The 25,123-nt window shown below is 40.4% G+C and overlaps 1 protein-coding gene across 1 annotated transcript; it reads right to left on the bottom strand.

The window, feature by feature from the left end:
• Positions 1 to 264: 264 nt before the first annotated feature.
• Positions 265 to 20,978, bottom strand: SLC5A1 (solute carrier family 5 member 1). Its single transcript, XM_053470342.1, has 15 exons — positions 20,671 to 20,978; positions 19,930 to 20,001; positions 12,372 to 12,476; positions 11,143 to 11,202; positions 9,943 to 10,047; positions 8,051 to 8,156; positions 6,019 to 6,099; positions 5,421 to 5,641; positions 5,197 to 5,332; positions 4,992 to 5,099; positions 4,131 to 4,281; positions 3,780 to 3,948; positions 1,832 to 2,047; positions 1,536 to 1,638; positions 265 to 954 (listed from the first exon to the last, which is right to left on the bottom strand). Exons 1-15 carry the CDS (start codon positions 20,791 to 20,793, stop codon positions 743 to 745), a joined length of 1,968 nt encoding a protein of 655 aa, XP_053326317.1. The 5' UTR covers positions 20,794 to 20,978; the 3' UTR covers positions 265 to 742.
• Positions 20,979 to 25,123: the final 4,145 nt, after the last annotated feature.

The following is a 25,123-nucleotide window of genomic DNA, read 5'->3' as shown; positions in this document are numbered from 1 at the left end:
AGCACTATACACAATGCCTGTGTCGTGCACAGAGCCCTGACCTCAACCCCATTGAACACCTTTGGGATGAATTGGAACACATATCGAGATCCAGGTCTTCTCGTCCAACATCAGTGCCTCACCTCACAAAAACTCTTTCAGCTGAATGGGCACAACTTCATAGTAATGCCCATGGTTTTGGATTTCTCACAAGCTCATGTAGGTGTGATGATCAAGTGTCCAACAACCGTTTCATATAACATCATATAACTCAGCACAGCAATGTTGTTGTTTTAACGTCTTTATTAAAAATATGGGCACTTTATTACCTTCCTAAAGGAAAATCTTTGGCCGTTACACAGGCTGATGCAGTAGTCTTTCCATATGCAAATATTGCATCTGCGGAGCCAGTCCTCATAGCAATGCATTCACCACTACAATGCAATCCAGCATTTCATGGATGTGGTTCATTTCCCGAATGAACATGAGGCTCTGTCTGCTGTGGCACAGCACAGTGCATGCAAATACGTCATTCAAATTATTAAATTATAATGGTTTTCATGAAATATTGATATTTTTTAAATCAGTCCCACGTCACAAATCACAAATCAGCATAGTTCTGTTTTTAAAAGGGCTAGATGACTTCCTTGTGGCTGACACACCTGGTATCTGTACCGACCTCTTATTATTCTCTGATCTGATATAGAGAGGTGAGTGGGTACAGCACTGTGCATTTCTACTATCAAAAGGCTGGACATTGCACTTATGCAAAGTATGCATGGCAGAAAACAGCCACAGACAACAGAATGATGCCATTGATATTAACAACATTCCTCCATAAAGGTTTCTCTGAGGTGTCGGTCATCTTGGCCTCCAATGCCGCCATCTCCTCCTTACTAAGCTTGGGAGCTTTTTTATCTTCAAAACCACAGAACCAGTTGTAGGCTTTCTTCCAACAGCTCGCTTCTCCTTGTTCTGTATCGAGAGAAAAAATAATTCCACTTTATTTCCCAGGCAGCCAGATTCCCAACATTGGGAGTGTGCCCTAACCAACACACTCACTTATCATTCATGGAGACATCAGTGGGCTTCAGTGTAACAGTGCGAGCAGTATTATGTATTATGTATTATGTAAGAAAATGTATTATTAGACTGTGGATCATACCACAGATCTCATACACAGAAGGATATCGATATGCGTACAAAAAAAAGACCAGGGAAAATGCCAAAAAAAACATTCAAATACATAAAGGCAATACTATTCAGGGAAGTATCATTTAGACAAAAGGTTAAAGCCTAACACTAGAAGTGTTACCCCACTGAAACTGTGGAGGCTTCATAGAATATCTTTCCAAAAGGATATTTTTTGGTGTTAATAAAGTAAGTGACTTTAAATAGGGATGGCATAAGCAAAAGGATATTCCGAACAAACTCATGGTCAAGAGCTAAATAAGTTTTCCGATGTTACAGCAGGTACAAAAAATAATTATTAGTTATTGTGGCAGACATATAAATACATTTCCTAAACCATGCTTTGTCATTCCTGTAAGACTGACCTTCGTCAAAGTTGTCTTCTTCTTGTTCTTCAACCCAATCGTTGGCATCTAGATCTTCTCTTTCTTCTGTGCTGTTCCTTAGGGACCAACATAATCTGTAAAGCTGAGACAAATGAATTGATTTGAGTATGACAACTAGAATTGCCAACACGATGAGAACCACACAGCGTATTCTTATGTGTATGGGCTTAGGCATATGGCCTTGAAGATGCCGGTACATGTGGTAGCTCATGAAAATGGTCTACAACATACATTCCAGTTTTCACATTCTATCAGAATTTGGGGATTATACTTACATGCTTGTCTGGAATAGGTTTTGTCATGAATGATACTGCCAGGACAATAATGCTGGTAGCAGTAAACAAAATAATAGCAAAATACAGATAGTGCACTCCACAGATGATCTTTGGGCAGTTACTGGGCGCTACACAGCTTCCAGTTCCATAGGCAAATTCGGCAATCATCCTTGAGAGACCAATTAATAGTCCAATGATTAGCCCCCAAAATGCTCCCTATAACAAAAATACAAAACGTTAGCTGCTACCTATGACACGGTATATTTAACATACATCATTGTCCATATCCTAGGGTGTTCCGAAGATATATGCTGTTTATGATATCATGAACTGAATAATAGAACAACAATGTCTATATATCTAGCGTAACAAATAACTTATTTTTGCTGGAACCTTAGTGCCTTAGTCCTTCCTCCTCCCAAGCCTATCATATACCGAGATACATTCATATATGCACATAGGCACAAGACGGGCCTGCTGGAATTTGCAAAGTTATACAATGTACAGAAGGAAGGACACAAAAGTGGTGGTGGAGCAGAAAGGATGCTACCATTTTTAAGCATGGGACTCTTTACCTGGGCTCTTACATATTAAATATAGTATAGTATCACAAATTGTTTAATATGTACATTAGGAACATATATTTGTAGAGGAAAGAACTTGTACATTTTGGTCGCACTTATATGTGCACTTGTAGCTGGAGTAAAAGCTTAAATTCTCAGTTATCATGACAACAACCATATAGGGAAAAGACCATGAAACGTGTCTTCCATAAGGAGTAAAGATATGTGGCAGGGCTAAATATCTTTATATGGGGTGGGATGCTTGGAAATGTAGCTGCTGTGGCCTTAACCCAAGTGGACTCTTCATAAGTGGGCAGTTAAGCGTTACACTGGACTATCCAGACATCCATCCCTGGTCTTCATGCTTTTATCCAACTGCTCCTCTGGCAATCACTAATGTCTGCCATATCTCCTTCTCTTAAAGGTATGATTATCACACATTTCACCTGAACCCCTCATTTCCTGCTGTTACCCCTGTTTTCTACCAGGTATGCCTTTATCCTGCATGTCTCCATACCCTGCTGCTCTCAAAGGATTACATTTGGTACCCTCTAGTCTAGCTTAATTGCATTTGTTAGCCAAGGTGTGAAACATCTGCCTCCTGTATGCCATCACCTTATCTGACCACTTGTGAGGCAGCTCTATAAATTCCTAGGCCTCACTTGGAAACGTAGCTGCTGTGGCCTTACCCTGAGTGGACTCTTCATAAGTGGGCAGTTAAGAGTTACACTGGAGTTACACTGGAGGGAAAAGACATACCAAGTACCATTGCAGAAAGCAGGATTTCGCCTGCACCGCACCCCTCCTGTGGAATTCCCTTCCCCGTTCCATTCAGACTTTCTGCGTCATACGCAACTTTCAAAACCTCTCTGAAAACCCACCTGTTCAGGGAAGCGTACAACATTCCTTCCCATTACTCCCACCCATCATCATAATCAAGCCATCTGAACAATCAACAGCTTCAACACATGATCGGAGCCAGATCAACTCATCCCCATCCAAGCAGTCCTCTCCTATTGTCTCACTTCCCCCTCAACCACCCACTAGATTGCAAGCTCACTAGAGAAGGGCCCTCCTCTCCTTTGCACCAGTTTGTTATTGTATGTGTTGACTGTAACAGCGCTGCGGAATCTGCCAGCTTTATCAATAAATGTAATATAATGTATGAGCTCTTGTACATGTAAGACAGGCTCAGCATAAAAACGTAAATACTAAATTACAGGGTAAGGCCATGTGCAGCCAATTCCCTTAGTTTTTCTATTTTGGTACCTATGGTGCTGTGTTTTGTTTTTGGGGAATAATTCCTCTTTTAGACATACTTCATAACTTTTGTGAGCCCACTGAATCTGACAAACTGTGTTAATTCTGTCCAGTTAGAAACTCACCTGCTCATTCACTCTCTTGACAAAGATAGCAAGGAAGAAGACAGAGGCAATGGGTGGTCCCAGGTAGCTGGTGACAGACTGTATGTAATCAAACAGCTGTCCGCTCTGTGCAGACTGTAGGATAGGGACCCAGGCAATGCTCACCCCAATCAGAAAAATGATGAAGACCCTGAAACAGAAAAAGTGATCTGATTAGGAGGGGATTAAATGAATATTTGCATTTTTTTAGGAAAGAGAATATTCAGTTAAAAGAAAAATGTAAAACATTTCCATGCAAACAATATAAAGACCAGTAATCACAGTTGCTTAAAGTTGAGAGGGGTGAAGAGAGAGTATTACAGAGCTTCTCACCTTCCTGCTATCATCAGCTCCTTCTCGGATGCCTTCTTGCGGATCTTGGTGTAAATGTCCATGGTAAACAGGGTGCTGGCACTATTGAAGATTGAGGTAAGGGAGCTCATGAGGGAGGCCAACATCACAGACAGCATCAGGCCACGGAGCCCTGGAGAAATAGCACACAGCCAAAGTGTCAATGTCATGTAAACTAGGTGGCCGGCCAGAGGACCAAGTTCTGAGGAGTATTCTATAGAATCAGCGTGGAATCTACACAGAAGTCTCCATTTCTAGTTATCCAATTAATTTGTCTTTGCTGTTTATTCCTCCACTCTCTTATCACATTCCTGAGAATAAGAAGGTATACAGTGCCAGGGGCAGACGCTGTCACTGAAAGCAGCTGCACATCACCACTTAAAATGCTTAATTATGGTTTTATTATCTAGTTGATCGCTCAGGCATTTCACATCACTCATTGCTGACCTGGGACAGTGCCACTATCTTTCCTGGTCACTGTCTACCATGCTGAATACTGGAATATGACATCATATTCCTGCATTCTGGATGTGCAGTACAGTGTGAGATCAGGGTAGGGTAATGGGCTGGTTAAACTGCAGCCATAGGCCTAGGGGAAAATATGTCACCACATGTGATTCCCAAACCAAAAACTCATATTGGATAATCCATAAGGAAGCTAAAGGATGCTTCTCAATAATCCGTGATACCTAGCTTATGTGAACCTACACTAGAAATACCTATAATTATATACTTAATATTCTACCCTTGTGATATTGGTTTCTTCATTAATGGAGATGTAGCAATGAGCGATACACAATTTACAGTCAGTGGATTGGGTTATAACGATACTAAGTGCCTTACCATCTGGCATCAGCTCGATCACCATTTTTGGATAAGCGATGTTAGTACACCCAATTTCTGTGTCACAGATCCTTTTACATTCTGCTGGCACTACGCAAGCTACGTCATCTGAGAAAAGAAAAACATGGCAGAGTCATCCTTAAATGCCAATATTAACAAAGACAGAGTAGCCTTTTTGGCAAATCTTAATAGATAAGGAGTATACCTGTGTACAGAATACGACTGATCATTCCAGGGAACACCATTAGGAACATAGGCAGCAATTTAAGATATCCACACAGGATACACCCAGCTTTTACATGAGACATATTTTTGGCTGAGAGACATCGTTGGACAATCACCTACCAGAAGAAAACATAAAAGGTTAAGATTTCCGGTTCCTGTATCTTTTAAGCAAGTTTGAAGGATGTGCAACGTAATCTGAATTACCTGGTCAGTGCACCAATACCACAAGGCTAGGATGGTCAGTCCAAAAATAAGGCCTGGCCATGGCATGTCTCCAGTGATCGGGTCTCGAAAGAGGTGAAACGCATCAGCCCTTGGGGTGTAGCATTTTTCAGGAATGACAACGTTACCATAGGAGACATTAGAAGGAATGGCTTGCATATATTTGGCTACAAATTCTTCGTATCCACCAACTTTATTGAAAGCTGTAAGATATAAACCAATGTTTATCTGATGTAAAGATTTGTTTGAGGCTGGCAAGAAATTTGTGCCAACATAAAGATTTATGTTCCAAAAGGATCAATGTTAGATTAGTATTTTGCGTGAAAATCAAAACAAATCACTGAGACATAAGAAAAATGAGAATTAGAGCCATAAGTAACAGGAAGATCTATGAACGCTGAATATCAGAAGAAAATGTGTTGGATATCAGTAAGGGAAAGTAAGATATACATGAACCCTGTATGTGAAACGTTAGTCCAAGATCAGTGCAATTCTACTCAGTAAGCAATATGTAACTGAAAGGAGTGGGTTTGATTAAAGCTAGATGCTTGTAAGGGGACAAGGTGTAATGAGAACTCACCAAAACCAACAAGGATGAATGATCCTACCAGCATGATGATGGTCTGCAGGGTATCTGTGTAAATTACTGCTGCGAGACCGCCTGTATGGATAGAAGGGCAAATCATGATCTGTAAAAAAAAAAGCTTCAGACACACCGCTTCCTATGTTTGCAACACCTGGCCTTATTTACCTGCACATGACTTTAGCGGTTAAGTGAAAACCGCTAAACCTTTTAGTCTTATAAGAGGTGAGAAGAATAAAACACTCCTGATGCAAATACTTAGCTGTTTTCATGGAAAAATGCTTCCATCTGATTTATGGCCATTTCTAGCTGTTTAACATAATCACAAGAGTTTTCTAATTATCAATTAGCCTTTAAAACTTGGATTAGCAAACACAAAGTGCCTTTGGAACACAGGAGTGATGACTGCTGATAAAGTCTTTATGCCCACAAAGATATTCCATTAAAAATCAAGTGTTTCCCGCTACAGTCATCATTTGCAACGTTAACGATGTCTATACTGTATTGCTGATCCTTTTCCTGTTATTTTAATGGACCAACTAACCTTTTCTTTCAAAAGCAACAACATTTCTTAGTGACCCAAAGGGTTAACACAGTGAAAAGGGAGTTTTGGGGGCCCCTTAACAGCCTCCAGGATGCTCCAAGCCTGCAACAGGTGGAGGTCCGTGCAGCTTCTAACAAAGATGTTTCTCCTTCTTGGTCTGAGCACCACCTGAGGTTGCAGAGCTCCGGGATCATATACCAGAGCCCTCATCAGATGGAACAGAGGCGGGCAAGGAAGAACTGCGAGTGGAAAGATCTGTGCTGGAGGCTGGACAGACCTCAGTCTACATCACATTGCACCACTAGGAAGCCCACTACTAGAGGCTTGCTTGGGGCCCCATTTTTATTTATCCAGATCTAATCATGGACATCTGTAACTGAAAATCCTTGACCTGCTCACAGCATTTAAAAGGGATAATGTCATCCATGTTGCTTTTTATAAAGGCATGGACTAGTATGGAAGGCTACCAAAAAGTTACTTTTCAGGCAGCCTTTGCTACGCAGTGAAGTTCTAACCACTTCAACAAATCCTCCATATTGCAAGAGCAGAATGTTTGGTATTATTCTGCAAATTATAAACATTGTTTATCTGTTCCTTCAAGTATACCCCTATTATATGTGGGAAACATTGATAGAACAATGATAGAATCTAACACATGAAGCTTCTATGTGTAACTAACATTCATTTCCATAAACTAATCTTTTGGTATTGAAGAAATTCTGACTATAATATTTGTAGTACTCAATTTAACATGTCTGGCAATGACCAGTGCAATTTTTTAAGAAGGGGAGCTGAGAAAAAGCAGCAGGTGACCTTTGTGCGTGTGTTATGACTGTGTTATTTTATGATAGGTTAATGTGATAATCTGTAAATGATACCTGCTCAGATCAGGTGTAATTCCTCCTTATCAACCCATGATGCTGAATAACGCCCATTTACACGCTTTACTTAGTCTAATTCCTTGGATACAGTATTTTCCTGGTAACATGTTTTTCTCTTTTGGTAATCACTACCTAGGTATAACTGACGACTGCTAGGAAAACATCTCGTGGATCTTTCGCTTTCCACAAAACAACAGGAAATGCATCAGTCCTTTAAATGGGATTTAAGTTCTACAACATGTATAATGAACATATTCCCATGCACCAAGATAGGCACTATACAAAAGTTGTCGATTACTGAGCCCAGATCACTAAAGGTTGGAGGAATAGGCTATAGTCTGATATTAAATGATAATGCTCACTGCCCTTGTAGACACAATACTGCTACTGTTCCAGAAATGGCACTGTCGAGAGGAAAGGAACTTTACTGGACTGGGGGAACATACGGTGCCTGTACATTGTACAATGTTAGCGTAACGCACTTTACCTTGCTGGTGTTGTATACATGCAAGGCAGTGATGGTACAGTGTTAATACGTTAAGTTAACGGTAAATAAAAGTATACTAGGAGTCTGGATACGCTTACAAAGCGGAGTGAGGCTCACCTGTCACAGTGTACAAAGCCGTAATAAGGAGCAACATAACAATGGCTATGTAGATATTGATCTTCATAGCTTGCTGGATAAAGATGGCTCCTGAGTACATGTCAGCCTGAAAATATATTGTAGATATAAATTGAGTCCAATGACCCCAGTGTAACGGAGAGAACAGGTATGGGTTAATTTACAACGGTACACTTACAATTGAGTTTAGGATTTTTAGATATCATACGGATAAGTGAACACACACAACTTCACAAAATCGACATCCTGCAACATTTCCCATGCAGCTTTTAGAAGGGGCCCCAAATATTTTGTTTATTACATGTGTTAAGAATCGGCCCCTGTAAATGTTTTTGCTTAAGGTCCCTAAAAATCTAAGGCCGACTATATAGGCATACTAGCTGCTAGGGGCCACCGCCACGAGATTGTTTCCTATGTTACAGAGCATGTCCATGCAGTAGAGCAGGGGCGTCCAACATGCGGCCCGCGGGCCAAATGCGGCCCGCGAGACCTCGAGGTGCGGCCCGCGTAAGATCGGCAGCCAGGGCAACCGATCTTACGCGAGCCGCACCTCAAGCCCTGCTACTTACTTGTGGGAGGGTCATCTGGACTACACACAGAGGAAGCGGAGTTCACGTGACATCCTACTTCCTCTGTGCTTTAGCAGAGAAGGCAGAGGGAGGCCGCGCCCCCTGCTGAAGTCTGTAAGCGGCATCGAGGATCTGCCTTGCAGGTAAGGAGGTGGGGAGGGTGTTTGAATGAGTGTGTGTGATTGAGGGAATGAATCTGTGAATGAATGATTATATGAATAAATGAGTGTGTGTGTGTGTGTGTGTGTGTGTGTGTGATAGCATGGATGTGTAAGTGCTGGAACCTAGGCATGATGGGACTGTGATTGCTGTTAGCAATCACACTCCTATCATGCTAAGTCAGCCAGTACATGCTGAAACCTGGCCAGCTGCCCCCCTTGTGTATTGATGCTGCCAGCAGTATGGGGTCTGCACTTACAGCCACCCTGAACCAGCATGTACTGGCTGACTTGGCATGATAGGAGTGTGATTGCTAACAGCAATCACAGTCCCATAATGCCTAGGTTCCAGTATTTACTGGATGGATGTGTAAGTGCTGGAACCTAGGCATGATGGGACTGTGACTACTGTTAGCAATCACACTCCTATCATGCCAAGTCAGCCAGTACATGCTGAAACCTAGCTAGCTGCCCCCCTTGTGTAGTGATGCTGCCAGCAGTATGGGGTCTGCACATCACTTACAGCCACCCTGTACCAGCATGTACTGGCTGACTTGGCATGATAGGAGTGTGATTGCTAACAGCAATCACAGCGAGCACAGTCCCATCATGCCTAGGTACCAGCATTTACTGGTTGCCAAGTCATATTGCTAATTTTTTCCAATTGTGTGTTACCTACTTTTATTAAAAATGTGAGTTTTTATTATTATTTTTAAAGGTGGGGGTCATTTTCGGTTTTGGCTAAGTGAACCCTGAATGTTTTGGTCCAGAATTTTCATTTTAGTTCATCCCTAGAATAAATCTAGGGAATCCTGAGTGAGAGGAAGAGTAAAGGTTTTGTGTTATTTACTTTATTTTAATCTGCATATTTTATTAAAGGCCATATTTTTTGTCACAGTGAAAAATGAGTGCGGCCCGCGCACGTATACAATTCTGATGAAGTGGCCCACTGCAGAAAAAACTTGGACACCCCTGCAGTAGAGTGATGCCAGTAACACAATTTCAAACCATATGGGAGGCCAAAGTGGTAGTACTGAATGTGGGTGATGTTGCCTGGAGTGTAGCAGCACCAAATGTCAGTGAAACAACAACAGTAGGAAACAATTACTGGGTACAAAATGTAATAATGGATAAAGAGGCAGCTTACAGAGATCTTGGTGAAGACATAGAGTAGCAGTGAGAGAACTGACAAATAGATCCGTATCCTATCGCCTCCAAACCGTTTTCTCAAATATTCTGGCATTGTAACCACCTAAGAACAAAGAAAGGACATAAGCAATGGCACACTTGCAGGAACGTATACATATAGCGCTAGAAGTATTACTTTTAACACCAGTGGCCATCTGTAATTTGTGTACTAAATGTACACAGGCAGAGAGTGATGGTGACTGGGGCAAAATTCCCAGATATGGAAGTTCTGGGTTACAAAAATCTATTAGCTGGGTACTTGGTTAAGAATGTTCAGGTTATATTCCAAATATCTCTACGATAAATAGGATATAAAAGGTTCATTTCTCAATTAGCTTAAATAAATTCACATTAATATTTGAAATTCCTGATTCTTCCAGAAATTCTACATCCCTTACACATCCTTCGTGTCTTTGAGTCACCGATATATCTCCTTTTTCTGCTAGTCAACGAGCACAGGCCCATGAAAAGAATTTAAAAAATGACCTTGGTTAATGTATTGCCTACATAAACCAAGATAGATTCTCTTATAACTTTTCACACATATCTTCCTTTAAAGACTGAAAATGATCTTATTAACATAATTATTAACAGGATTATTACCTAATATCATTAAGCACTGTATAATCATTAGGTTCCTGGGAAATCTTACTGTAAGAGTCACTGATAAGCACACACAAAACATTTAGGTGGAATAGGAACAGAGTACCTGTATTATCATCATAAATGACTATATATTAAAAACAATTAAACATTATCTACATAAACTGGCTAATGTAAGAAACTCTAAACAAAGAATCAAATCTGTTAATGCTGTTTATCAATGCCACAAATGTACAACGTTCCATCTTACACATATTGTCTTTTACAACCCTAATAAATGCAGTCATCAGCATCATTGATGGCCATAAATCAGATGGAAGCCGTATGTAAAAATAAGTGTAAACAAGCTGAGAGGGACTGGGAAAAACATGGTGTCACTTTGGTGTAGTCCCTGCACTGTTGAATGCTGGAGGTGAAAAGCAATACTGATCCATTAATGGAAAGGCTTATTTATTGTGGATCCAAGGTGGGGTATCTTAATTGAGCTGGGACCGCCAACCCTACAAGTCTTACAACACACTGTGATAAAGAGTAAAGTTTTGTAAGTGCTACTTACCCCAGCCTTCACATAGATTGGCACGAAAACCCAGCCAAGAAACACAACAATCACCAGTGCCTAACAGAAAAAGTATATTTATGATTTATGATTCTGATCCTGCGCAGTCCTAAACAGGAATATCTATCATTCAAATTGCAGACATCTCCGAAATCAGAATCAAGCTTACGTATGTAAAAATGTAAACTTAGAACACCTATAGTGTAACATGAATGTGATGAAGAACACACATCTCAAAGCTTACTGGCTGCTTCTTATTCATTTTTCTATTCTTTGTTTTTACATTTTTATGTTTTATATTGAAACATAAGTCGTACGTGAGAGATACAGACAAAATTCCTCTCAACATCCCTAAAAGTGTAACTTTGCATAAATCGTAAAAGAAGGGGCGAGAAATGTTACAATAAGACTGAAAGTCTAATCAGAAAGCACAGAGACTATAGCGAAAGTATAGAGATAGGAGAGAGAGAAAGGGAAGGGGGTACAGTGTGTATGTGGTATGGATAGAATTACCTCCTTGGGGGGAGAAGGTATTCTCCCAGTATGTGGTATAAAAGCCATATTTGAATGTCATAGTTTACAACTCAGGTGTGCAATAGTAAGGTTGTATAGCCACAGGTTCCAAAGCTTATGGAAAGAGTTTTATGAATCATGTTATAGAGCGGTTAGTCGATCCATTTCAATAGCCTCTCTGATTTTGACTATATTTTACCAGATTTGTGTTCCATTAGGATGCTACCGCTTGTCTGGTGGCTACAGCTATTCTAGCAAATAGATTGTTTTGATGTCTCAAACGTGTCAATTGAGCATGGGTCATATTATATGTATACAGATATAGACAGATAAATAGATAGATAGATAGATAGATAGATAGATAGATAGATAGATAGATAGATAGATGGATGGATGGATAGATAGATAGATAGATAGATAGATAGATAGATAGATAGATAGATAGATAGATAGATAGATAGATAGATAGATAGATAGATAGATAGATGGATGGATGGATAGATAGATAGATAGATAGATAGATAGATAGATAGATAGATAGATAGATAGATAGATAGATAGATAGAAATACTGGATTTTAGATGTGAGCCGATTGAGCTTTAATCTGAGAAAGGTTTGACAACAGCGGTGCAGTGGATCATTAAAGTTAAATGATTAGCCAAAAAGAGCTCTAGAGAACATTGTTTTTGCATTACATAATACGTTGAAAATCTTACATTCCATTCAAAGCCTCCAATCACAATGCCTCCAGCAGCTGCTGTTCCTGCCAGACCCACAAAGTGTCCACTGCCGATGTTGCTGGCAAACAATGAAGCCCCAATCTGTAAAAAAAAAAAAAAAAAAAAGCATAAAATCAGTGTGGGTCAAGGGTTATAAGGCCATGTATTTGGGAAGTGTGCTGTAGCTATAACTTTCATGTTGAGTGGATTAGGGTGTAACAAAGCTCTCATTTGCCCTGTAAAATGTAGTACTAATGCACTTCTTATATTGTCTTATGTTGCTGGGAAACCCCACTGGTGCTGGCATTGACTTCTGGAGGCTTAAATGCACCTGAAGTCATACACTCCACTTACCAAAGACACATTTGCATCCAAAGCTATAAAAACAATTGCAAATGAAACAAACCTTTTGGAGCAGATCATTACGTTACATTTCATATAAATAGTGCTTGCAAATTCCGTAACGATAATGTGGCTTAATCTAATGTGGCCTTTATCATTTTGCTGACCAAAATTCCAAATTATTCCAAACAATTAAAGGTACATTATAAACAAATCATTTAATTTGGTTTTATGGTGGTCAATTAATGTATTAATCTATTTACTAAAAATGCTTTATTTTATGCAAATGCATACTTGCTACCATTTTAAGATTTTTTCAGGGCAGCATTTGCCATCCTAACCCGATAGTACATCAGATTCCTTTATCTCATTCCATGAGTGAGGGAACATCTTACTAGAGATTGTCATTACTAGGGACTAAACAGAGATAAGAATAGAGATGCCAGAAATGTTAGATACTAGAGGGAAACACTGGAGAACCAGCAAATATCAGCAGATAACAAGGTACCATGTAAGGTCCTCCTTTCATTCCAGAAGCAGATATGATGTCAGCACAAGGTGGGACCTCCAACTCTACCCAAGGAGCAAAGAGCTCTTGTTATGGGTCTGCCATTTAACACTGAGCAGCAGACTGTAAACTGGAGGCTTCTGTAAGAAATGTGAAAATGCCAGACCACGAAGCACCTTTAAAATGCTCAAGAGCCAAAGCCTCTATTACATGAATATTATGCAGAACTCTACCATCCGTGGACATCTATGTGTGCTTGTACTGTCATATGGCGGCAGAGGATGGTGAGAATCACAGTCTTTCCTGTTTTTAGGATTTTTCTCGTGTTTGATCTCATGTAATTATAGAGCGGCTTTTGAAGGATTGAAAACCCGCAGATATGGAGGGACATTAGAAGCATGGCATGGCACACTTGAGAGCTTTTTTTCTCACTGAAGTTAGGCTCCCTTCAGTGTGAACATCTCACCTGGCCATTGTTGTTGGCTTATGCCAGAAAACTCAATCAAGTACTAGCAGTCAACACTACAACCACTGTGGTCCCACTAAAACAGGTGTTTAAGGCACCCATCAGAATGACACAGAGAGATGGAGAAAGAGAGCTTAAACATATGAGAGCTTCAACATATGAGAGCTTAAACATATGCACATTTGTCTAGGAAAAATGTGTATATATATATATATATATATATATATATAAATACATTATAGGTTAGTTATGAAAGTTTACAACCATCGTTGCATAGTTGAAGTGTATTTATAATGTCATGATGGGTGTAAAGTAACCTCCTAAGAAGAGATAAGAGCCATATCAAGTATAAAATACAAGGATACATCACTCTGATTACGTTTTAAATATCTCCCTTATGTAATGTTCAATTCAAGCTCATAAACTACTAAACACTCACTATACATATTCAATTTAAAGGGAAATTACCTCTAATAAACTACCTAATCTGTTTTGTGATAACACTGCTTGTCTAGTTTTATGTAAATAGTAAATGTCTCTTTGACCCCTGCATATGCAACATGAAACGTTATCAGAAAACATACTGGGTGCTTTATTTTGCACTTGAGAAAACCCCATGCAAATCAGCTGAAGTCTGCGGGGGAAGCAGACATTCTTTGTACTCTCCTAATAAAGCATACCTAGTGTCCCCCTTTAGGGGGCAGTCTTTCAGGAACCAAACCCCCTTTCCCTCTATCTTCCTCCCATATTCTACTTTTATAGGAGCTCAGAATGTTTGCAGGGTAGTAGTGTATAGTAGTGTAGTGTGTTCTACAGCCCTAAAAGCCACAATTATAATATGTATTAAAAACAGCAGTAAATTTGTTTAATCATTCACTTATTCATTTACTAATTCACACATACTCATTCACTAACTTGTTCACACATACTCATTCATTCACTCATTCACACATATATATCCACACTCCCTCCTGCACCATCACCTGCAGATTTCTCTGTGTTGCTTTAAAATGTGCAAACAACTTCTCTTTTACCGCTCAGGGGAAGCAGGAACATACCAGCATCACATAACGTGACATAACGTGACTCTGCTGAGTTCCTGCATCCACTGGGCAGTACAAGAGACGTATTTTGCTTAAGCTGTGGGTTTGCGTGGAAGTGGTCGGAGGCAGTGGTAGGCAGATGCGACCGTGGTTGTTGTGGGCTCAAGGGGTAGCTGCTATGGCCCTTTAGCCATTTCAAATGTTCGGAGGCAAAATGAATGAGCATTATGTAGAAACAAGTAGGACATATCTTATGTGAAGGTAGATTACCGAAGCATGCAAAAGGGAGGTTTGTCACCCATTGTAGTCAGCGCTCTGAATCTTTAATTTTCCTGTACTAGGCATTCACTTGACAATTGCACACATGGAGAGATGAGATTTGACTCCTTTCACAAGTATTCTTTATTTTATCCTTTATTTCGCATTCCAAAAGTCAAGTTGGAAAGTTGTGACATTTTAGAGATGTTCACTGCTCTACCAACTTCATCAGGTTAACATAATCAATGAAAAAGCCATTTTCATACATGTTTGAGTCTAATATTTTTAATAGGTTCAAATAGTTACATTTGCAATTAATTTCCATCCAGGAAGGACAACATCTGTATGAACATGCATGTTAAAGTTTGTATCTAATTCTAATAATAGTTTGTACCTAAAAGGATTCTATCATGTATTATATGATACATTTTGTTATTGTAACAGGCTAAACAACATCAAGCATAGAGCAGAAAAACAAAAAATGTCAGCTTCTGCTTCTAGGATAACGTTTGGAGGGTATGTGACATCAGGACAGAAGAAAGCATAAAAGGTTGTGGTTGCAGAACTGCATTGAGAAGAAAGGAGTGACTGTCTCAACTGGGAATAGATATCTAGAAGAATTGCAAACAGAGGTTAAGATAGGCGTTGGAAGTGTAATAGGAAGGGGTGAAATCAAAAGGGAGGGCGAGCAAGACTGAGAGAAACTGTGCTAACTGCAAACTTTGGGAAATGCCTGGATAGTCTGGGAACTTGTTTGCATATTTTGTTTGTTATGCAACTGATAGTTGTAGAAGCGAAAATATATGGCACACATCCAGCATTTTGTTTTATGCATGGGCGTAGGAACCAGGGGGGGGAAGACCCCCCCCCAGTAAATAATGCGGGGGGGACCGATAATAACCCCCCAGGGCCGAGGGAATCGAAATGCCGTACGGCACCTCTGCCTCCTGTACTCCCTGCCGCCACCCGCCTCAGCGATGCCCTGACTGCAGTGGTGGGAGCGCGAGGCCTCTGTCCTGGTGTATGGCGCCGGAATATGACATCATATGCCGGCGCTCAGCAGTGAAGCTTCAGCAGGGTAAGTTAACTACAAAGGGGGGTAGGGAGAGGGTAGATAGTGAGAAATGGGAGAGGGGGTAAATAGTGAGAAAAGGGTGTAGATAGCGATAGGGTGTTTGTGGGACAAAGATGGCACAGGGCAGGATGTTTGGGGACAAAGATGGCTCACGCTGGGCTGTTAAGGGACAAAGTTGGCTCGCTCTGGACTGTAATCTGTTTGTGTAATTAGGGGGCTGGTCAGGTTCTATGTGGGCAGTGTGGACACCGGGGCTGGCTTTGGGGTGTGCAGCCTGTGATCTATGCCTGTAATTTAGGGGGTTTTATCTATACCTTTAATGCTGAGTTTTTATGTGAATTCCAGTTGATCTATACCTGCAGTGCTGGGTTTTTGTGTTATTCTGTTGATCTGTATCTACTATGCTATGTTTCCATTCATTATTTATGTATTCCTGCAAATACAGGGTTTGTATGTCTTATTCAGTTGATCTATACCTGCAGTGCAGTTTCATGTGTTGTTTATTTGATCTATACCTGAACTACAGGGAGTAAGTAAAAGAGAGGTGTGGTTTAGTGAATGAGGGGACAAAGGGGCTCTGGGGATGATTACGGGGACAGGACCTCTCAAAGTCACGGTCAGACGGAGGGAAGACTGTGCTGACTCTCACAATCTTCCCATAACCTGCAGTCAGTGTGGCAAATATATTTTTTTGGTGTAGGAGCGGAGGGAGTGATTGCATGCTAGGGAGGGTGGAGGGGGCCCCAAAGATTAGCTGTTTTTTCCTATATTTAATGTACTAAACGTACATTATTTTTACCAGTGTTTCAAGATATATATTCTTGTACGTGTTTGCAAAAAAAAGAGATAGGGAGAAAGTGGGGTAGGGGAAAGTGAGGAAAGAGGTATCTGGGGGGGGAGAAAAAATGGGGCATCTGATGGGGGAAAATGCTATCCCCCAGATTTTTAGGGGCTCCTACGCCCATGGTTTCATGTTCTGTGTTTAGGACTCAACAGTTTCCCAATTTGAAGGACAACTTGCCTTTGCATGAACAGATATCTGATTTGCTGGCTGGGTACAGATGTACAGTTAGTTAGCTGGTAGGAGTAGGTACCCATTATCTGGAAGCAGCAGTGGGTATCCTGACACAAGTGAGAAACATGAATCCCACAACGATTGTGGTTGTGATATTGGATGGACTTCAATTTTTTGTAAACTATGGTAAATGTCCTTGCTTTACTTAAACAATTTGGGCCAAGACTTGAAGCTTTTTGTGTTATACTTGAAATTCTATATGTATCAAGAACTTAAGGCAGCATTTACATTCTGGCTACTGTATTACTGATCACTAGGATGGACTTGCCTACCCAGGCTAAATTCTGCCAGCCTCACTTGCACTAAACAGATCACCATGGCTTAAACGAGTGTTCATAAGGAGTATAAAAAGTAAAACCCTGTGAAAAAATGTGCAAAACCAATCCTTAACTAGATGAATTATTAATCTTAATAACAGTTATTAAGCACACAATCGACTGAAATCATTAACCACAAAGATCTGCACCTCTGCAATTATACACAGGAACAATTCCACTCTTGTGTGGACTTTCAACATGTGGTTAAGGTGTCAGCAGTAACCCAGACAGAGGTTTACATAACATGTGAGGCAGATCGCAGGGCGTTAAGGTTGAGAGCAGGCTGTTGGTCACAGTATGGATGACATAGAAGGGGCCACAAGGTATGTGAGGTAGGATGGGGCAAGATTAGTTCTGTGTGTTATGAAGGTCAGTGGTGCAAACTAATGATGTTTAATTGTGTAACATATCTATATAAAAATACTTCCAACCTTTGAGACCAAAATATAACTACTCATGGGTGTAACTCTGTGAACCTCTCAATGCCTCCGTCTGTAACTGGATGTCTGCATGTTTCATAAAACTCAATCTCTACAAAACCAAACTTCTCATCTTCCCTTCCTCTAACATTCCCTCAGCAGTTTGCCTCAATGCCAATGGTGCAATCATCTGCCCATCCAATCATGCCCACTGCCTGGGTGTTATCCTTGACTCTCATTTTTCCCCTCCCTATATCCAGTCTTCATCTCAAAAACATTGCATTTATTCATTTGTTGCCACTAATGCACTTATCCTTGTTACAATGCATTATCTTCCACCTTGATTATAGTAACCCTGTCCTAGCTGGTCTCCCTTATACCCGTCTCACCCCTCTTCAGTCCACTATGAATGCTGCTTCCACACTTATGTCCCTCACCCATTGGTTCACAAACACCTCTCCCCTCTGTCAGTCTCTTGACTGGCTATCTGTGCGCTTCAGAATTCATTTGAAAATGCTGGCTCTCTTTCAAGGCTCTAAATAGGGGTTTCCCCTACTTACATCTCCTCGCTCATCTCCAAGTACACTCCTACCCGTTCTCCCCGCTCATCTGATTCCAGCCCTCTGTTTTCTAGCTCTGATACATTGCTAGATTTATTAAAGGCTGCCCCCATCCTTTGGAATATCCTTCCCTGGTTATCCACCTTTCCACTGCCTTCAGTCCTTCAAAAATCCCTCAATACCCACTTTTTAAGGAAGCCTACGGGTTTACACGTTAACGCCCTTCCTTATCCATATCCATATTCCCTCTCCTGCAATACTAGTGTGACTGGTCCATCTCTCTAGATTGTTAGCTCTTGTGAGCAGGGCCCTCATCACTTGTTGTTCCTGTAAATTGTTCTGTTACATACTACTTGTTGTGTCCTATTTACTCATTGTACAGAGCTGTGGAATATGATGGCGTATATAAAACAATAAATAATAATAAAAATAATAATAGATTGACCTTATTATGGTAAATGTAGATTCATATCAGCAAAAAAAGTTTGTGGGGATATATGAGCATATGCTGAGGAATTTTCCTTAAACATACTGTGTGCCACCTATATTGAGGTAAGTTTAGCTAGTGTCCCTGCTATTCAAGGACCTGTTAACTAAATCTAAATCATGGTCTACAGGGAACTAACTTTCTTGTTCCTGGGGCTGTGTTACATTTTTTGTTAGGAAATGAATAGAAGATCTGGATTGGACTAACAGTACAAGTAACTGAATGTCAGGTAACATTTATTATTTACAAAAGACACATTTGGAAATTACCCAAATCTCCTCCCTTCATTGTGAATTGTCCTAAATAAACCAGATGCACTCATCTGGAGTCATACAGGGACCTCCTCTTTTACTTTCCTAGGGCTGATAGAACTTATTACGCAAAACTGGATTTTCTTGATGTTAAAAGCAGTGGGTCTACTGCTGGTGTGTTTGCGTTGGTTACACAGACTGGCCAGGGGCACAAAGAAACTCTCCAGGTGCCAAAAAAGGAGGAGATGCTCTCCCAAGACATTACTCAGAGAGCTTTTACAACCTCTTCCTGGATTACAAGGTGTGGATATGCAACTGCCCGTAATGCAGATTGTACATGTTCCTGGTCCTGTAGCCATGCATATATTCTCATTTAAACTGCGGTATCAGTCACTATGCTAAATAAAATACTCAGGGTCTGATCAACTGCTCACTCAAATCACATCATGAAAACTAGCGGGCTGGGGGGCCACAACACATCAGCACAACTTTATAACACAAAAATGATGTGGATAGGCTCAATGGAGTCTTGACAAAGAACTCATCAAACTAACAATGGGTCTGTCTATTCATGAATGAGCAATTTCTCTAACTCTAGCTGGATGAATATGATAGGATTTGTTGTCCACGGCAGCTAGAATGGCTGAATTTCCTTGTATACCTGCTTCTATCTATCACATACTATATACACATACATTATGGTAGATCATTTGTCTAATGAGCAACAAGACCTAAGGGTCCTCATAAAACTCACCGGCCACCACACCATGCTACGTCCTGCCAAGAAGAAGCCTCCGACTGTGCCACGGCTTGTCCTTACCATAGCCTAGGAGACAAGGATAAATTGTTTTTTTTCTGAATCCTTCGGGCAAGATGAACCTTTTATGCATTCCAGAAATTCTATGCCTAAGTACCATATCCTACCCATACTACAACTGGTGAGCTACACCTGGCAATGGCAAGTCTACAAAATTGGGGAAAGGGAAAGATATCAATAGCCACCTGGGGTGTTTGACTGATTATAGGCCACTACCTGAACCCTTTCTCTACCTTTATGTGTGTTCTAGATGTTCAACGATTATACGCAGCATTTGCAACCTGACTTGACTGCTTGTGTTCTCCGTTTTAGGGGTTCTAGGTAATCTTGTTTGGTGAATGTGACCTGGACTGGATACTGTGTGCTGAGACTCTTGCCTGCCACACATATTTTGAGATTTTATAAATGCTGTAATGAATATCCCTGTTGAATGGATCATTTAATTAATTATTTTGTGTGTTAATAAGAGTGCTTATGAAAGTTTATACCCAAAACACTGTATACACCTAACCCCTATGTTTCTGGGCTAATTGACTTTGTTTGCCTCCAGGGTTAAGAGTTACTAGCCTCCCTCTGTAAATGTTAATTCTATGTTATGCGCACTGTATTTATTATTATGCAAGAGGCTAAATGCTGGCCAGTAATACAGGTGGCTAAATAAATAGAGAATTTACTCACCCATAATCCAACAGCCAGAACAACTACAAAATACACCACAATGACAGATATGTCCGCAGGGTTGTTGATAGGGATAGTATTCTTGTCTGGTGGGGCTGTTGTGGGGCTCTGTGTTGTCTCCATTCTGCCCAATTCTCTCCTCTGGGACACTGCACCAAGCTGTCTGCTGGTCCCTCTGCTGTCAGGTGTGACTCTGGGATGTAGGGTTAATTATAAACCCAATCTCATAGAGGTTCACCAGTCTCTTACCTTCCTATCAATGTATAACCTGCCCCCAGATCTACTTTCCCAAACCCTGTTAAGAGCTAGATAAGTTTCATACTTCAGCATTCCACTATAAGGCATTGAGACAGCCTCACCTGTGATAACCGGAGACAGGGAGGAGAAGGAGGAGGAAGAGACTGGGTGTGACAAGTGATGCTAGGGTGAAAGTGCCTGGAAGACGTTTGCATAATAGGATTATGTGTCAATGTTATCCTTTATTTTATTCTTCTTAAAAGCCTTTGTCTTTGCAAACCCTCCTTATGGTCACAATGCACATAACCATAAGCCCAGGTAGCCCAGTTCTGCAGACAGAGAAGCAAGTGTGTGTCTAATGTTCTGTTCAGGGGTCATAGAGGACTATACATTTAGATATGTCCTTGACTGTATAGTCACCACTAACTTGGATCACGTATATAGCTAAAGCTCCATCAGCCACTCATATAGTTAAATCAATCATGGTCTCTGATGCTTGGTACATGCCCTTTGACTGACTAACAAAACAATTTTAGAGATTGTTTTTTTATAGATGACAAACCTAAAACAAGAGGGATGTACAAGCCATTGTTCTCCCTGTTATAACTTCCAATTTTGCATAAACCATTACACCATTGGGGGATCCAGGAGGCAACGCGTCAATGTTAGTTAAAGTGCGTCTGGGTGTGTTAGTGAAAGTGTGTATGTCTGGGAATGTTAGTATGTGTGTATCTGGGTATCTATGAGTGTGTGGGGGTTAGCTTTAGCGTGTAAACATGTGTCTTTGGATATTTTAGTATGTGTGTGTGTCTGGGTATGTTAGTGTGTGTGAACATATGTCTTTGTCTGGGAATGAAAATTACAAAAACACTGGTTGTCAAATTATATTTCAAAATCCACTCTTCACCAACAGATACTGTATAATGAATAATGTCATCTATCCAAGACAAGTATAAACTGTTGGGAGTATTTAATTATTCTGTCCACTAGGAACCTGTTAATTGAAACAATGGAAGAGTGTATCAAGTTTATAAAGAGCTTATCTTAACTTTGTGCAGTATCTGAAAGGTTCACAAACAGAGCATATTCACATGTGCCCCTGGATCCGTATGTAGATAATATCAGAAGGTTTCTGGAAATCCCTTTCCAAAATAATAATGTGCAAACTTCAAAAAAAGTCATGTACAACAGTAGGTATCCACGAGAAGAATAAAAATAAAAAGATTTCTTGTAGCCATTTAAAAGTTCATGAAAAATGTTGATGATAATTGATGATTGATTGATGATAAACTAAGTAACACTTGTGTTTTTCTGCACGCTTGCTCTTTATAAAGTTAATACACTGTTTCACTGTGTCTGTGTGTGTGTTAGTGTGTATGCATGAGTGTTAGTGTTGAGTATCTGTATGTGTTAATGTGAGTGTCTGGGTGTGTGTTAGAGTTGATTGTCTAGTCGTGTTGGTGTGAGTGTCTGTGTGTGCCAGTGAGTGTCTGCATGTGTGTGTCTGGGTGTGTGTTAGTGTGTATGCATGAGTGTTAGTGTTGAGTATCTGTATGTGTTAATGTGAGTGTCTGGGTGTGTGTTAGAGTTGATTGTCTAGTCGTGTTGGTGTGAGTGTCTGTGTGTGCCAGTGAGTGTCTGCATGTGTGTGTCTGGGTGTGTGTTAGTGTGTATGCATGAGTTTTAGTGTTGAGTATCTGTATGTGTTAGTGTGAGTGTCTGGGTGTGTGTTAGAGTTGATTGTCTAGTCGTGTTGGTGTGAGTGTCTGTGTGTGCCAGTGAGTGTCTGCATGTATGTGTCTGGGTGTGTGTTAGTGTGTATGCATGAGTTTTAGTGTTGAGAATCTGTATGTGTTAATGTGAGTGTCTGGGTGTGTGTTAGAGTTGATTGTCTAGTCGTGTTGGTGTGAGTGTCTGTGTGTGCCAGTGAGTGTCTGCATGTGTGTGTCTGGGTGTGTGTTAGTGTGTATGCATGAGTTTTAGTGTTGAGTATCTGTATGTGTTAATGTGAGTGTCTGGGTGTGTGTTAGAGTTGATTGTCTAGTCGTGTTGGTGTGAGTGTCTGTGTGTGCCAGTGAGTGTCTGCATGTGTGTGTCTGGGTGTGTGTTAGTGTGTATGCATGAGTGTTAGTGTTGAGTATCTGTATGTGTTAATGTGAGTGTCTGGGTGTGTGTTAGAGTTGATTGTCTAGTCGTGTTGGTGTGAGTGTCTGTGTGTGCCAGTGAGTGTCTGCATGTGTGTGTCTGGGTGTGTGTTAGTGTGTATGCATGAGTTTTAGTGTTGAGTATCTGTATGTGTTAGTGTGAGTGTCTGGGTGTGTGTTAGAGTTGATTGTCTAGTCGTGTTGGTGTGAGTGTCTGTGTGTGCCAGTGAGTGTCTGCATGTATGTGTCTGGGTGTGTGTTAGTGTGTATGCATGAGTTTTAGTGTTGAGAATCTGTATGTGTTAATGTGAGTGTCTGGGTGTGTGTTAGAGTTGATTGTCTAGTCGTGTTGGTGTGAGTGTCTGTGTGTGCCAGTGAGTGTCTGCATGTGTGTGTCTGGGTGTGTGTTAGTGTGTATGCATGAGTTTTAGTGTTGAGTATCTGTATGTGTTAGTGTGAGTGTCTGGGTGTGTGTTAGAGTTGATTGTCTAGTCGTGTTGGTGTGAGTGTCTGTGTGTGTCAGTGAGTGTCTGCATGTGTGTGTCTGTGTGTGTGTTAGTGTGTATGCATGAGTTTTAGTGTTGAGTATCTGTGTGTGTTAGTGTGAGTGCCCCTCCTGAGGTCAGGCTCTGGATCCTCCACTGCATTATATGCAACATGTGCAGAAATGGTTACCATAAAAATACGGTGGGCAGTGTGCCAAAAAACTGGGCAAAATATGGGCATGGACTGGATTTCTGCGTATAGTTTGACCAAGTGTACCTGAATTGATGTATGCAGGAAACTGGCATATATTTTCTTTTTTATTCTTTGTGTCTTGTTTATGATAGCTGAGAGGTCCCTTTTTCACTTTTGAAGAATGTATATGAAAGTACTTACAAGCATTGATTGTTTAGTGGACTCCATAGGACATTGGAGTGTCAGGGGGATATGGGTAACATCTGGCTGCAAAATATCCTTTTATTTCTGATACAATATACCTTAAGAGGAGACTTAAGTAGTCTTGAGAGCTTGCAATAGAATGCAGTTCAAAGCAATCCAATATCATGTTTATGAAATGCACTTGTTTCTTCCACTGCTAACAAGGAAAACTCAGTACCAATGTGTTTCTGAGCCGTTTACTCGACCTTTTCTGTAGGCTCAATGATGTTAGTGATCCCCAGCATTACAACCCTATGGGTTTTAACAAGTACTATTAAAACTGTGCAGATACCTGGTATAGCAGGTAATTAAAATCATTTTAGAAACTGCATACCCTCTTCGGGTTCTATGCAGGAAGTGGCTAACATGTGCAAACGTATCTTATTAGGAAATAACACAAAACAGCCCCATTGGTGTTTTTAGTTCCCAAGGTACATAACATGGACCATAAAGCCAGATGAATGCATTGTTCTAGTTTTGACACTTACATGAGCATATAAAAGGTGGTTGCAGTTTTAAGTGTGTAGAGCCATTTGTTTAACTATATAGCCCTCAATAATAAGTATTCTTACCGGCAATGTTATCAGCACAAGTAATATAACAAACTCATAAAAAACACCTGACATTAATGAGGTGGATTATACGCCAAAAACACACTAATGAAGACTATCTGGCTACTCAATGAGCTGTAACAGTCACATAGCCCTTAGCATGCCTATCCTACATTATGGAGATAATAGTGATCGGATTATAACATTAGCAAAACAACTAACAGAGACAGTGAACTGTATATATAATGGAATACAGGTCAGAGTCTGTCTGATGAAGAGACCTCTGAGGTCCCAAAAGCTTCTTTTATTTTCATGTTGGCCAAATAAAAAGGTTGAGTCCTTCCTCTCTTGGACCAATACAGCTATATCCTGGAACTGGACATGTTACTTATCAATTACTTCTGATTGACCCAAAAGGACCTATTTTTTTAATATATATATATATATATATATATATATATATATATATATATATATATATATATATATGCTAGTCTGAATACTGGGCCTCATTTTTCAAATTAAACAATTAGTTAAGAGCTACCAGCTAGCGTCTGTAAATATCATATTTGATGTATTTGTAATCCATTATATTCATAA

This window comes from Spea bombifrons, chromosome 1 (genome assembly GCF_027358695.1).
Source record: "Spea bombifrons isolate aSpeBom1 chromosome 1, aSpeBom1.2.pri, whole genome shotgun sequence".
Classification (NCBI taxonomy): Eukaryota; Metazoa; Chordata; class Amphibia; order Anura; family Pelobatidae; genus Spea; species Spea bombifrons.
This window is presented reverse-complemented; position numbering and strand designations above follow the sequence as displayed.

Coding starts and splice junctions, on each gene's coding strand:
- SLC5A1 (XM_053470342.1), bottom strand. CDS start 20,793: ATGGAGACAACACAGAGCCCCACAACAGCCCCACCAGACAAGAATACT. Junction 5,100..5,196: donor CAGTCGTATTCTGTACACAG/GTATACTCCTTA, acceptor TTCTTTTCTCAG/ATGACGTAGCTTGCGTAGTG. Junction 955..1,535: donor AGAAGACAACTTTGACGAAG/GTCAGTCTTACA, acceptor CTCTCGATACAG/AACAAGGAGAAGCGAGCTGT.